This window comes from Pristiophorus japonicus, chromosome 27, assembly GCF_044704955.1.
Source record: "Pristiophorus japonicus isolate sPriJap1 chromosome 27, sPriJap1.hap1, whole genome shotgun sequence".
Taxonomy (NCBI): Eukaryota; Metazoa; Chordata; class Chondrichthyes; family Pristiophoridae; genus Pristiophorus; species Pristiophorus japonicus.
Genome location: NC_092003.1, coordinates 5557021 through 5572336, shown reverse-complemented (window position 1 = coordinate 5572336; position 15316 = coordinate 5557021). Strand labels below are relative to the sequence as shown.

Here is a 15316-nt window from a genome sequence, read left to right as displayed (position 1 = left end):
ATCCCCAGCATCGAAGCACTGACCACGCTTGATCAGCTCCAAGGGATGGGCCACATCGTCTGCATGCCCGATTCTAGACTCCCGAAACAAGCGCTCTACTCCGAGCTCCGACACGGCAAGCGAGTCCCAGGAGGGCAGGGAAATCTCTTCAAAGACACACTTAAAGCCTCCTTGAAAAAATGTAACCTCCCCACCGACTCTTGGGAATCTCTGGCCCGAGACCGCTCCAAGCGGAGGAGAAGCATCCGGGAAGCGACGAATATTTCGAGTCTCTTCGTCGGGAGCACACGGAAGCCAAGCGCAGACAGCGGAAGGAGCACCCCACCCACCCGTCCCTTCGACCACCGTCTGCCCCACCTGTGACCGAGACTGTAGGTCCCGCATTGGTCTCATCAGTCACCTGAGAACTTAGTGTGGAAGCAAGTCATCCTCGACTCCACGGGGACCACCTAAGAAGAAGGAGAAGAAGATAGGTGAGCAGGATCGATTGCAGGATAGGATAAAGGCAGCAGAGCTTTGGACGAGCTGAAATTTATGGAGGGAGGAGGATGGGAGGCAGGCCAGGAGTCCGGAGTCGAATATTCGAGTCTGGAGGTGAACAAGGCACGGATGAGGGTTTCAGCAGAAGATACAAATAGGAAGCAACGGAAACCTCCTTCCTTCAGAAAGTTGTTCGCTTTGTGTAAACGGTTTTCTAGGGGCAGCAAAGGGTTAAACAATCTATTCCGGTCAGGAGTATTCGAATTCATGCATCTATCGTGACCATCCCTCATTGTTCTTTATCAAAAGTACCTGTGTCAGCAAACTTGTGTAAGCCCTGTCCCGCTCACTGCATCTTCCCTGCAGCAGAACTAATATTGCTTTGCCTCATCTGCCAGTTTTCTTTGTGTGTCCAGAACCTGGACTGGGCTGCAGCTTGACTGCAAAAAGCCGTTTTCTTCTTTTCTCGCCCTCTCACACCGCCACCTCTCCCGGAGGCACTGACTCACAAGGCCACTGCTAAACAGCCGCGGAGGGGTCCGCGAGCTCGCCGCACTGAGTCAGTGCTTAAGGTCACGCGGAGGGCCCAAATGATGCTTTGCTTTTGACTCGTTCTGCAATAAGTAAGGCAGTCGTTGGTCGTGCTGATGTGTACTTTACTTATCATGGCTTCTATTTCCACAGATCCAGGATATCAGTGTTGAAACTGAGGATAACAAAGAAAAGAAATCTGCCAAGGACGCGCTGCTGCTGTGGTGCCAGATGAAGACAGCAGGGTAAGCACAAGTGGAAAAATGCCAGAAAGAAAGACAGACTGATTTACATTTATATGGCGCCTTTCACGACCACCGGAAGTCTCAAAACGCTTCACAGCCAATGAAGTACTTTTGGAGTGTAGTCGCTCGTTCAATGTGGGAAATGAATGGCAGATCCTTGCAATGTATATAATCCATAAAGAACGGGCAATGCTGGAAATGCAGAGAAGGGTGAACACCTGACCAAGAAATGAATGTCCCTTCATTAGAACCAGTATTTATAAAATCTCTGCTCTTCTGAGGTTGAAGCTGAGGCACTCGATTTCAAAGTTCTCATTCTTGTTTACAAATCCCTCCATGGCTTCGCCCCTCCCTATCTCTGTAATCTCGCAGCCCCACAAACCCCCCGAGATGTCTGCGTTCCTCTAATTCTGCCCTCCTGAGCATCCCTGATTATAATCGCTCCACCATTGGTGGCCGTGCCTTCTGCTGCCTGGGCCCCAAGCTCTGGAACTCCCTTCCTAAACCTCTCCGCCTCTCTTTCCTCATTTAAGACGCTCCTTAAAACCTACCTTTTTGGCCCAGCTTTTGGTCACCTGCGCTAATTTCTTCTTAATGTGGCTCAGTGTCAAATTTATTTGTTTTGTCTTATAACATTGAAGCGCCTTGTAAGGTTTTACTATGTTAAAGGTGCTATATAAATACAAGTTGTTGTTGTAGTTTATAGGGAACTTTATGTAGTAGCTATCTGTGCTATACTTGCCCTATGTGTGTTTGGCACTGACACTGGGTAGAAAAGTTTTCCATTTCCAACACCATTAGGCCTCATGCCAAAATTCACTTACAAAAATATATTACTCCTGCAGGTAGTAGGCCGGGTAGATAAGATGGTTAAGAAGGCATACGGAATAGTTGCCTTTATTAGCCGCGGCATAAAATATAAGAGCAGGGGGGGTTATGCTTGAACAGTATAAAACACTAGTTAGGCCCACAGTTGGAGTACTGCGTGCAGTTCTGGTCACCACATTACAGGAAGGATGTGATTGCACTAGAGAGGGTGCAGAGGAGATTTACCAGGATGTTGCCTGGACTGGAGAATTTTAGCGATGAGGAAAGATTGGATAGGCTGGGAACAGAGGAGGCTGAGGGGAGACCTGATTGAGGTGTATAAAATTATGAGGGGCCGAGATAGAGTGGATAGGACGGACCTGTTTCCCTTGGCAGAGGGGTCAACAACCAGGGGGCATAGATAGTAATTGGGGGGAGGTTTAGAGGGGATTTGAGGGGAAATTTCTTCACCCAGAGGGTGGTGGGGGTCTGGAACTCTCTTCCTGAAAGGGTGGTAGAGGCAGAAACCCTCACCCTCAAAAAGTACTTGGATGTGCACTTGAAGTGCCGTAACCTACAGGGCTACGGACCGAGAGCTGGAAAGTGGGATTAGGCTGGATAGCTCTTGGTCGGCCACGATGGGCCGAATGGCCTCCTTCCATGTTGTAAATTTCTATGATTCTATAATACTCAAGTTTGACAGTGAGGTACGTACTGAAGCGAGCACCATTACTAACCAGTGACAAAGAGGCTGGGCTCTGTCACCCCGTGTGGCAATTGTCAGTTCTGGAGTCTCTCACATATCTGAAAGCTCCCTCCTCTTCAGCCACTCATCGTTGGCCTATATCTTTAATTTTTGATTCTGGTCAGACATCTGCATAAAGTGTTCTGGTTCTCTTCATCGATTCCTGCCCTATTCCCCACCTCGACAGAACATACACGTACTCTTCCACTCAAACACCTCCAGTCAGGTAGCAACCTGGAGGCCGTTACCAAGATAAATACTGATCAAGGAGGCCATTCAGTCCATCCCACTTTACTCCATTGCAGACATTAATCACTCTTTGTGTGTGAAGAACCGCTTCCTTAACTTGCTGTTTCTCAGTTTGTGCATCATAAGAACATAAGAAACAGGAGCAGGAGTAGGCCATACGGCCCCTCAAGTCAGCTCCGCCATTTAATATGATCATGGCTGATCCGATCATGGACTCAGCTCCACTTCCCTGCCCGCTCCCCATAACCTCTTATCCCCTTATCGTTTAAGAAACTGTCTATTTCTGTCTTAAATTTATTCAATGTCCCAGCTTCCACAGCTCTCTGAGGCAGCGAATTCCACAGATTTACAACCCTCTGAGAAGAAATTTCTCCTCATCTCACTTTTAAATGGGCGGCCCCTTATTCTAAGATCATGCCCTAGTATAGTTCTAGTCTTCCCCCACCATCAGTGGAAACATCCTCTCTGCATCCACCTTGTCAAGCTCCCTCATAACCTTATACGTTTCGATGTCACCTCTCAATCTTCTGAATTCCAATGAGTAGAGGTCCAATCTACTCAACCTTTCCTTATAAGTCAACCTCCTCATCTCCAGAATCAACCTAGTGAACCTTCTCTGAACTGCTTCAGTCACGGTTTGACACTAATCTGAACTCTTCAACAGACTGGGTTGTTTTTTGTGTTTTGCAGGTACCCCAATGTTAATGTTCACAACTTCACCACCAGCTGGAGGGATGGACTGGCCTTCAATGCAATTGTCCACAAGCACCGGTACGTATCATTCCGTCAAACATCGAACCGTGTCCTTCAAGACAACATTACCTGACTGTTCATATAATAATGTAAATACTAAGGGGGTGGAAATTTGTTACCGCCCATTTTGAGGCGTTAATCCAGGCCGGACCAAATTTAGCGAGCGAAGGCGCTAATGCGGTCGTTGCACCCAACTGACGTCACGATTGGACGGATAGTGAGCAGCTAGGATTTAACTCAACTAGAAGGTCCGGTGCGGCGTTAAAAGCTGCACGTCTGGTCGCCACGCTATTACGCAAGCTTTAACGCTCCTTCTGGCCGCTAACTGAGGCGCTAGAAAACCGAATTTCCACCCCAAGTGTCAGTATTGTACAAAGGTGCAGAACATTGTTCACATGTTAGTGTTACTTTCTTAAGATGGAGTAAATGGTATCAATGATTTTTCCCAGCTCAGTTTACGATTTTCAGTGTTCTCTGTTTCAAGACAGATGCATGCGCTAAGTAGACACAGGTTAAGCCATGTGACCATTGGCTTTTGCCAGAAATTCCACACCATAGCACCTAGCTGGCTGCTTGCTGGGGTTGATCCCTTCAATGAGCAACCTCGGTGTGATGTTGACACTGAGCAGAGCTTCAAACTCCAAATCCTATCCATCATCTACTGCCTTCTCTTTTAATATTACCCAGCTCCATCGTACCTCAGTCCCACAACTGTTGAAACTCTCGTCCAAGCTCATGTCCCCTCCAGGCTTGACTTTCTAAAGGTGCCATCAGCCCTTGAGCTCCTCACATAAACATCTCCTCCCTGCTGCCCTGTATCTTATCCCATTGTAAGCCTTCCTCGCTTGGCACTCCTGTTTTCCATTGGCTCCCTATCCTCAACATAGCCATTCTAAATCCTTGTTTACAAATCCCTCCATGGCCTTGCCCCACTCTACCTCTGCAACTTCCTCCAACCTTATAACATAGCTTCCAACCTCCATTCTACAAACTCTGCCCTACTGTGTCTTATCCTGTCCCCCTCCCCAGGCCAAGCTCAGTTCACCAGAAGTGGCAGAGCCTTCAGCTATTCGCCTCTGGAACCCTGCAGTTACCACCCTAAATCACACTGCCATGCCACATTTCTCTCCATCTTCAGAAGCCCCCCAAATCACCAGTCCCTGAGACCATTTCTTTGGGCGCCTCCCTGAACCTTTCTCGTAACCCCAGGCCGTTGCTATTGTCTCTCACTTTCACCAGAATTTCCACTCCCCGCTTTGTGAGGAAGCTCCGCTTGTTTCAGTGTATCAAAACCACTATATAACTACAGGTTGTTCTAATATGTTAACTTATTTCTGCTAATTTTACAACCTTCCAAAGAAGTGTTGGAAAATTCACAGCAGCGAGTTATAATTTAATAGTGTGCAGCATGTAATTTGTTGCGGAATTATGTTTACAGATTTACTGATGATACCCATGGAATTAATGGTGCTCCAGCATCAATCCCGGATCAGTAACAGTAGAGGGCCCTCTCCCAGCAGCATGGCTGAGCGATAGTCAAAGTACATATCCAGAGACTGCTGCAACCCTGATTTCCCCCAGTTTTTTTTTTAAAAGCACTGATGCCTGCTGGGGTACAGCTCTGGTCCCTCAGCCAAGAGATAGAGGATTAGCCATGATCATATTGAATGGCGGTGCAGACTCAGGACTAAATGGCCTGCTACTGCTCCTATTTTCTGTGTTTCTCTGTTCAACATGAACCTAGATAATGAGTGCTGAGAAAGTCAAGGGCACCACACTTAGCCCAGCATCCACACATTATAGATTGTAGGAAACGTTCCGAAGGCTTCTTCAGCAGCACCTCCCAAACACACGCCCTCTACCACCTAGAAGGGCAAGGGCATCAGGCTCATGGGATTACCACCACCACCAAGCCACACCCCATCCTGACTTGGAAATATATCGGCCGTTCCTTCATTGCCACTGGGTCAAAATCCTGGAACTCCCTCCCTAACAGCACTGTGGGAGCACCTTCACCACACGGATTGGAGAGGTTCAAGAAGGCAGCTCACCGCCACCTTCTCAAGGGAGATTAGGGATGGGCAATAAATGCTGGCCTTGCCAGCGACGCCCACATCCCATGACCAAATTTTTAAAAAAAAACTTCCTGGCTGAGATCAGTTTGCTCAGTACAGATCGGGAATCAAACCTGGGACCTTCCTGGTGTGTGCAGCGGAGTTACACACTATCTTTACCGACTGGGGAAAACATTTCCTGATGTCAGGCTCTGGCTCCAGTGCTCGTTTCTAGATTTACAATCAACTTTGACCTCTCCCAGTGGTCACAATTAAAACATGTAAAAAATCAAGTTGGATGACTACAGCAAGCGATTGGGCGGGAAAGTGGAGTTGAGGTCAAAGGTCAGCCGTGATCTTATTGACTGGCAGAGTGGGCTCAAGGAGCCGCATGGCCGACTTCGGCTCCTGTTTTCTTATGGTCTTATTTTAGTGCAGTCTCACCCTACATAGGATCCAGTTTGTAATCATGTGATGTTAGCCTTGTTCTTTAAATATAGGTAGGACCTTTATCTTTGTTCTTCCTTGCAGGCCCGATCTGATTGATTTTGACAAACTAAAGAAATCGAACGCTCACCACAACTTGCAGAATGCTTTCAACGTGGCAGAGCAGCAGCTGGGGCTCACCAAGCTGCTGGACCCTGAAGGTACATAAGGGCACGTATACGGGCATAGACTTGATCCTAACTGGCTGTAACCGGTGTATTGGGAAGACCGAAGCCATTGTTTTCGGTCCCTGCCACAACCTCCGTTCCCTAGCCACTGACTCCATCCCTCTCCCCAACTTCTGTCTGAGGCTGAACCAGACTGTTCACAATCTTGCTGTCCGTATTTGACCCCGAAAAGCGCTTTCGACCACCTATCCGCAGCATAACTAAGACTGCCTATTTCCACCTCTGTGACATCGCCCGCCTCCGCCCTTGCTTCAGCTCATCCGCTGCTGAAGCCCTCATCCATGTCTTTGTTACCTCCAGACTTGACTATTCCAATGCACCCCTGGCTGGCCTGCCATATCATATCCTATGTAATCTAGAGGTGATCCAAAACTCGGCTGTCCAATGTCCTAACTCGCACCGAGTCCCACTCACCCATCACCCCCTGTGCTTGCTGACCTACATCGGCTTCCGGTTAAGCAATGCTTTGATTCCAAAATTCTCAACCTTGTTTTTAAATCCCTCAAAGGCCTCGCCCCTTCCTAGCTCTGTAATCTCCTCCAGCCCCTGAGATGTCTGCGCTCCTCCAATTCTGGCCTCTTGAGCATCCCTGATTATAATCGCTCAACCATCGGTGGCCGTGCCTTCTGTTGCCTGGGCCCCAAGCTCTGGAACTCTCTCCCTAAACCTCTCCACCTCTCTACCTCTCTTTCTTCCTTCAAGAAGCTCTTTAAAACCTACCTCTTCGACCAAGCTTTTGGTCACCTGCCCTAATTTCTCCTTATGTGACTCGCTGTCAAATCTTTTGCCTCATAATACTCCTGTGAAGCGCCTTGGGTCGTTTCACTACATTAAAGGCGCTATATAAATACAAGTTGCCGTTGTTGTATATTAAAACTTTCGTAAACATGATTGAAAGAAATACTTGCATTTCTATTGCGCCTTTCACGACCACTGGACGTCCCAAAGCGCTTTACAGCCAATGAAGTACTTTTTGGAGTGTAGTCACTGTTGTAATGTGGGAAACGCAGCAGCCCATTTACGCACAACAAGCTCCCACACACAGCGATGTCATAATGACCCAGATCATCGGTTTTAGTGATGTTGATTGAGAGATAAATATTGGCCCCCAGGACACCTGGGATAACCCAGCTCTTCATCAAAATAGTGGCCATGGGATCTTTTACACCCATCTGCGAGGGCAGACAGGTCCTCGGCTTAACGTCTCATCCGAAAGACAGCACCTCTGACGGTGCACCACTCGCTCAATACTGGCCCTGGCAGCATCGGCCTGGATTTTTTTGTGTTGCAATCTCTGGAGTGGGACTTGAACCCACAACATTCTGACTCAGAGGCGAGTGTGCTGCCCACTGAGCCACGGCGGACACTGATCGAGCAGTGTGTTAGTCCCCAGTGAGACAAGTTGTGCGTTTGTTTCTGCGGCTCCCTACATATTGGGTACTTGCCTTCAGCCGTGCCATTGAGGGGAGAGAGGCAGGGGGTGTGGGCCAAACGCTTCCCCACCGCTTGGGAGCGAAAATCAGGACAGAGTCCAACTGCCTGTCAAGGAATGGGTGACAATAAACTGGGGAGAATTATTGAGGAGTATGAATCACCTGCAGTAGTGTCACTGTCACCACTCAGAGACACAAAGATAATCCATGTCATGAGGTTGTTGCCTGCCTCTCTCTTATTTACTCTTGAATCGTCTACTCTCATATCTCGTTTTGATAATCCTCTTGAACTCCTGGTCCGTCAACGCCTCAATTTTAAAATTCTCATCCTCGTGTTGAAATCCCTCCCTGACTCAAACTCAGTGAACCGTCCTCAGCCGCTTCCAAATCCCAAACATGCATCACCTTCCCACTGCTTCTCGATTTACCTCGTCTGTTCTACTCTTGTCCGCTTTGGTGCTATCGTGCAGCGTGTAAAGCCTTCACCTGAGTTCCTTCATTTAAACAAAGAGATCAGAGCCTAGAAATTACAGTTAAAGCCTCCCATTAACATATCTGACGGCAGGATTTGGCATGGGTGCGCTGCGCATTCCTGCACTATCACAAACAGTAATTTTCAGACTCTGGTAATACGCTAGAAGAAGACAATAAGTCCTTTTACATCAGAGATTTGATGCTGTGGGGGGGGAGCGGTCTTTGTTGTGTTGCATTTGGGTGAGGTGTAGGGGCCGCACTCACTTGAGCTTCTTTGCTTCCAGATGTCAGTGTGGACCAGCCCGACGAGAAGTCCATCATCACTTACGTTGCTACGTACTATCACTACTTCTCCAAGATGAAGGCGCTGGCTGTGGAAGGGAAACGTATTGGGAAGGTACGAGGAGGGATGAGAACTGGCAGGCACTGACTAGTGGGATGCCGCAGGTCTCAGTGCTGGGACCCCAGCTATTTACAATATACATTAATGATTTGGGTGAGGGAATTGAGTGTAATATCTCCAAGTTTGCAGATGACACTAAGCTGGGTGGCAGTGTGAGCTATGAGGAGGATGCTAAAAGGCTGCAGGGGGGCTTGGACAGATTAGATGAGTGGGCAAACGAGTGGCAGATGCAGTATAATGTGGATAAATGTGAGGTTATCCACTTTGGTGGCAAAAACACGAAGGCAGAATATTATCTGAATGGCGGCAGATTAGGAAAAAGGGAGGTGCAACGAGACCTGGGTGTCATGGTACATCAGTCATTGAAAGTTGGCATGCAGGTACAGCAGGCGGTGAAGAAGGCAAATGGTATGTTGGCCTTCATAGCTAGGAGATTTGAGTATAGGAGCAGGTCTTACTGCAGTTGTACAGGGCCTTAGTGAGGCCTCGCCGGGAATATTGTGTTCAGTTTTGGTCTCCTAATCTGAGGAAGGACATTCTTGCTATTGAAGGAGTGCAGCGACGGTTCACCAGATGAGGAGAAACTTCTTCACTCAGAGTTGTTAACCTGTGGAATTCTCTACCGCAGAGAGTTGTTGAGGCCAGTTCATTGGATATATTCAAGAGGGAGTTAGATGTGGCCCTTATGGCTAAAGGGATCAAGGGGTATGGAGAGAAAGCAGGAAAGGGGTACTGAGGTGAATGATCAGCCATGATCATATTGAATGGTGGTGCAGGCTCGAAGGGCCGAATGGCCCGCTCCTGCACCTATTTTCTATGTTTCTGTGTAGAACAAAAACAAGAGCACTGTAATATCAACAAAGGTTGTAATCGCAACATCGTGCCCACCACAAATATTGTCATCAAAAAGAAGCTGCTTGTACTGTCTGCTAGAGTTAATCTTATTTTCTATTGTCTCTTCCCCAGAGGCAATGACTCCTCACTGTGGTATGATTCCGTGGATGTCTTCCAGTATCTTCCTCCGCCCGCCCCTGCCAGGGGCCATTACTCCACTGTGAGCTGGACAATGCTCAAGCTATTTGACTGCAGGGGCATCATAACCGAGCGTGCGCGTGCACGCACTCACTCAGTATTGATCGGGACGGGAATCCTGGTTGATTTTCCCTCTTTGTATCCTAGGAGCACAAAACAAGAGCAGCACCTCAGCTGGCGAGATCGGTTAATTAAGCACATAGCAGGGATTCCTGGTCTCTATCTGGCCCAGTACGACACCCTGTAGCCACTTTTTAACCGGGGACGCCTCTCCAAAATCACTACCCAAGTACCGCGTAGGTCAGTCGGTTTGTTGTACCCATTCTGCGATGCAGTGCCGACCAGTCGCTGATTATGCTGCTTGTGCTTCTCAGGTGCTGGACTATGCAATCGAGGCAGACAACATGATCGACAAGTACGAAACGCTCGCCTCTGACCTCCTGCAGTGGATTGAGCACACCATCATCACACTGAACGACCGCAAGCTGGCAAACTCACTGAACGGGGTTCAGAACCAGCTTCAGGCATTCAACACATACCGCACTGTGGAAAAACCGCCCAAGTAAGTGAGCTGGAGCTCCCCCACAACATCCGCCCCACCCTCCCCTGCCCCCGCTCATCACTTAGGCGTTAGCTGTGGTACTTGCATCTAGCTTGTGTCCCATTTTAAAAAGAGAAAGAAAGCCAGTCATTTCCTCCTGGATTTTCTGATCTTGATAACCTGGCCTTGCCCCGATGGGCAGGAGGCAGTGATTTACACGCAGCAATTACTCTCAAACTGACTCCCGGACCTTTAGAGCTCAGCAATGTCTGTAAAGGGACAGAAAGAAAGAAAGACTTGCATTTCTAAGAGCAGACAGGACCTGGGTTTAATGTCTCATCCAAAAGTGGCCCCTCCGACAGTGCGGCGCTCCCTCAGTACTGCCCCTCCAACATTGCGCCGTTCCCTCAGTACTGCCCCTCCGACAGTGCGCCGCTCCCTCAGTACTGCCCCTCCAACAGTGCGCCGCTCTCTCATTACTGTCCCTCTGACAGTGCGGCGCTCCCTCAGCACCGCCCCTCCGACAGTGCGGCGGTCCCTCAGTACCGGCCCTCCGACAGTGCGGCGCTCCCTCAGCACCGCCCCTCCGACAGTGCAGCGCTCCCTCAGTACTGCCCCTCCGACAGTGCGGCGCTCCCTCAGTACCGCCCCTCCGACAGTGCGGCGCTCCCTCAGTACCGCCCCTCCGACAGTGCGGCGCTCCCTCAGTACCGCCCCTCCGACAGTGCGGCGCTCCCTCAGTACCGCCCCTCTGACAGTGCGGCGCTCCCTCAGTACCGCCCCTCCGACAGTGCGGCGCTCTCTCAGTACCGCCCCTCCGACAGTGCGGCGCTCCCTCAGTACCGCGCCTCCGACAGTGCGGCGCTCCCTCAGTACTGCCCCTCCGACAGTGCGGCGCTCCCTCAGTACTGCCCCTCCGACAATGCGGCGCTCCCTCAGTACTGCCCCTCCGACAGTGCGGCGCTCCCTCAGTACTGCCCCTCTGACAGTGCGGGGATGGGTCTGGCGCTCCCAACTTGAGCAGACTCGCAGTCCGCTCCATCGCTTCTCTGCAATGGGTCCCCAGCAATGTTGAAAAGTTTTGCTCAATCATTTATTTTTTTTTAAGTGAAATTGTGATTGTATGGTGCTGTCAGTCGGGGCCCTCAATCACCTCAGCAAATTGCTTCTCCAGAGCCGATCGCAGTTAAGTGAGATTCTGGTGTTGCTTGCTTGACAGGTTCACAGAGAAGGGCAATCTCGAGGTGCTGCTTTTCACTATTCAAAGCAAGATGAGGGCCAACAACCAGAAAGTCTACATTCCACGAGAAGGCAAACTCATCTCTGATATTAACAAGGTGAGCAACGCTGCCCGTGACTTTATGGCCAATTAAATGTGTAACGTTGCAGCAGCACCCGCATGGAACCACTGCTCCAAACGGTCCAGGATCAATAAAAAGTTTCTCATCTGATGGATGATTCCACTCTCGCCTTCAGCCTCCAATCTTTTCTCTCCCCACCGCCACCTTTCTTGTTGCTCTGGTCAGTGCTCTCCTAAAGCTGCAAAAACACTGGGCTCGCTGGGCTGTACCAAAGCGCTTTTCAGCCAATGAAGTACTTTTTGAAGTGTGGTCACTGTTGTAATGTGGGAAACGGGGCAGCCATTTTGTGCACAGCAAGCTCCCACAAAGAGCAATGTGATAATGACCAGATCATCTCATTTTAGTGATGTTGATTGAGGGATAAATATTGGGCCCACAACTCTCCTGCTCTTCAAAATATTCCCGTGGATCTTTCACGTCCACCTGAGAGAGCAGAAACCGTTGTACTACCAAATTCAGACCGTGGCTTTTATTCACCCTCCAATTTCCTTTCACCACTGAAGATACTCTTGTTAGGGTACGGTTCCACAAGCCTTGCAGTACCTCACCCAAGTGACATTCCTCATACGTGAGCCTAGACACTGAGCACTGACAGGCTATTCAGTCATGGCCGCCATCACAGCCGGGCCTGATTTGGTCCTCAACATCCATACAAATGCACTTTCCAGCCGGGATTACTCGAGCAGGAGCAGGGGCTGGTTTCCCCGGCCGCCTCTGAGGTGCTGAGGCCAGCTGTCCGACCTGTACTGCTGCCCCAACGGAGAGCAACTCGCTCGGCACAGACCAAGAATCAAGCCCTGGTCCTCCGGGCTGTATGCTTTAGTGTTACACCAGGCTGGCGCCTTTACCCACTGGGAGCTCTGATCCTCGGCGGTGGTCAAAATTTGGTACCGCTGTTTTTGAGGCGGTCACGCCACCTGAAGGGCGATGTTACCGCCGGGCGGTAATCACCGCCTCAAGCTGCCAAATTCAGTATTTTTCCCCAAAGATGAGCGAGTAGCTCTAAAAGAGGCATTGTACACTCGTCCTCAGGCGCCAAGGGAGTGGTCGTTCAGGAGGCCGACCCAATTTCCCGGCGATCGGCTGCCGGCACCCTGGCAGATAAAAATGAAAACAAAAGTTTTCGAAACTTTCTTTCACCCACACTTCCCCACTGGTGCCGTTAATAAATATATGCTGAACTAATTTAAGTGAACAACTTACCTTGCTCTCCGGACGGTACCGCCCCGGGATCCTCGATGTCCCACCACCTTTCCCAGTCGGTACGAATGTCTGCCGGTGAAGCCACCGAACGTACCAAATATCGCAGCCGCAGCCCCAAGGGGGCATTGCACACTCAATGACGTCACCTCGAGGGTGGCGGTCAAGCCACAGTGGTACCTCTTGGGACCTCCCCCACTGCCCAACTACATTTTTCAGGGGTCGAGGAACGCACTCCGTGGTGATGGTTAGTTGTTAGCCGCCCCTCTCCGCTGCCAACGGGTGGCATTACAGACCGAATTTTGACCCCTCGCTGTTTATCTCAATGGGACGAATATGAAAATAGATGCTAACACCACAGTGGGCTTACCGTGTCCTTTACGTCCTGTCCCCCCACTCTCTTTCTCCCCCGCTCCCCCCACACCTCAGGCTTGGGAACGACTGGAGAAAGCTGAGCACGAGCGGGAACTCGCCTTACGGACAGAGCTCATCCGACAGGAGAAACTGGAACAACTGGCTCATCGGTTTGATCGCAAGGCGGCCATGAGAGAGACATGGCTGAGCGAAAATCAGCGGCTGGTCTCCCAGGTAAGCAGCATGCATGGAGGGGGGAGGAATGTTGAAGTAGCTCTGCAACTCGCACAGCATTGTGCACAACACAAGCTGCAGATTCAGCTGTCGAGGCCAATAACAAGCAACACTTACAGGGGGCAAAAAGCCACTTGTCCAGACAAGTCTCTGTTATTGACTGATCTTCTGGCCCCAGTCCAGCAATGCCACATTTCTAAAATTCTCATCCTTGTGTTCAAATCCCTCCATGGCCTCGCCCCCTCCCTATCTCTGTAACCTCCTCCAGCCGTACAACCCGCCCCCCCCCCCCCCCCCAAGTTCTCTGCGCTCCTCCAGTTCTGGCCTCTTGCCCATCCCCGATTTTCATCTCTCTTAATTGGCAGCCGTGCCTTCAGCTACCCAGGTCCTAAACTCTGGACTTCCCTCCCTAAACCTCTCCACCTCTCTCTCCTCCTTTGAGGCACTCCCTAAAACTGACCTCTTTGATCCAGCTTTTGTTCACCTGCCCTAATATCTCCTTATGTGGCTCGGTGTCAAATTGCGTTTGATAATCGCTGCTCTGAAGCGCCTCGGGACGTTTTACTACGTCAGAGGCGCTGTATCAAGGCAAGTTGTTGTTGTTGTTGTCGTTGATCTCAGTACTGCACCTCCCCCCACCTTCTCGTCATAAATCCCCCTCCCGTTCCTTTCCCGAGCCAAGTTGGTCTCACTTATTTTATTCGATTCAGCATCTTTCCTTGGCAACTTATTCTGTACCTGGATCACCCTTTGGATGAAAAGTTCTGCGTGACTTCCCTTCTTACTCCAAACTTTCTGATTCCTAACTTGTAGGATTTGAACCCATTACCGCAGTAAATAATTTGCCCGGAACAACTTTGGCAAATTCTCCATATAATCTTGAAAACCTTCGACGGGGTCACCTCAAGGACTCATCCCCAAAAAAACCCCGCAAAATCCTTGATCCTTTCATGAGAACTTAAATTCCTGATCGCCAGAGTCATCGGTGTTACTTAACTATGTACCCCCTCAAGGGCACTAAAATCCTTGCTATAATGTTAGCACGCCAATTAGCCGCTGCTCAGCAGAGCGCATTCATCCCAAGCGTAATAGCATGAAACATATTATGGATCCAAAGAAAAACCGCAAACGCCAATATTCAAAACTGATAACTGGATGCACAGCAAATTCGTCAGCGTCTGAAAGAGATAAGATGATTTACATGGGACCCACTGTCAGTTCAGACTCCCTCGCAGTACATTTCAGCATTTTGTATACATCTAGACACCCTCACTGCAATGTGGCATAGCATCACAAGCAAACAAAAAGTACTTGATCTATCCTTCTCAAATATTATGGTTTATAATCAGCAATTGTTTATAAGGAGGCTGCATGTTAGTTGGTAGCGATCACGAGAGAGAGAGAGAAAGAGAGAGAGAGAGAGCGCGCGTAATGGAAGAGACGATCTCTGGCTGTGACCTGACCCTTCTGGTTACAGAAACCCCCTCCCAAGACAAATCGACTCCTGCCAGTATCAAAACCAGCTCCCAGTAAAACACGCTACGGGCCGTAATCAGTCCCAGTAAAACACGCTACGGGCAGTAATCAGTCCCAGTAAAACACACTGAGGGCAGTAATCAGTCCCAGTAAAACACGCTACGGGCAGTAATCAGTCCCAGTAAAACACACCAAGAGCAGTAATCAGTCCCAGTAAAACACACTACGGGCAGTAATCAGTCCGAGTAAAACACACCGAGAGCAGTAATC

At 49.6% G+C, this 15316-nt stretch overlaps 1 protein-coding gene across 4 annotated transcripts in view; it reads left to right on the top strand.

The window, feature by feature from the left end:
* Positions 1-15316, top strand: part of sptbn2 (spectrin, beta, non-erythrocytic 2) — a 376681-nt gene that overhangs the window by 283556 nt on the left and 77809 nt on the right. For all 4 annotated transcript variants that reach the window (XM_070868170.1, XM_070868166.1, XM_070868167.1 and 1 more), the window contains 7 exons: positions 1165-1256; positions 3748-3828; positions 6396-6511; positions 8730-8842; positions 10255-10442; positions 11641-11758; positions 13412-13570. In XM_070868170.1, the coding sequence (XP_070724271.1) occupies positions 1165-1256; positions 3748-3828; positions 6396-6511; positions 8730-8842; positions 10255-10442; positions 11641-11758; positions 13412-13570 (867 nt within the window). The remainder of the gene's footprint in view (positions 1-1164; positions 1257-3747; positions 3829-6395; positions 6512-8729; positions 8843-10254; positions 10443-11640; positions 11759-13411; positions 13571-15316) is intronic.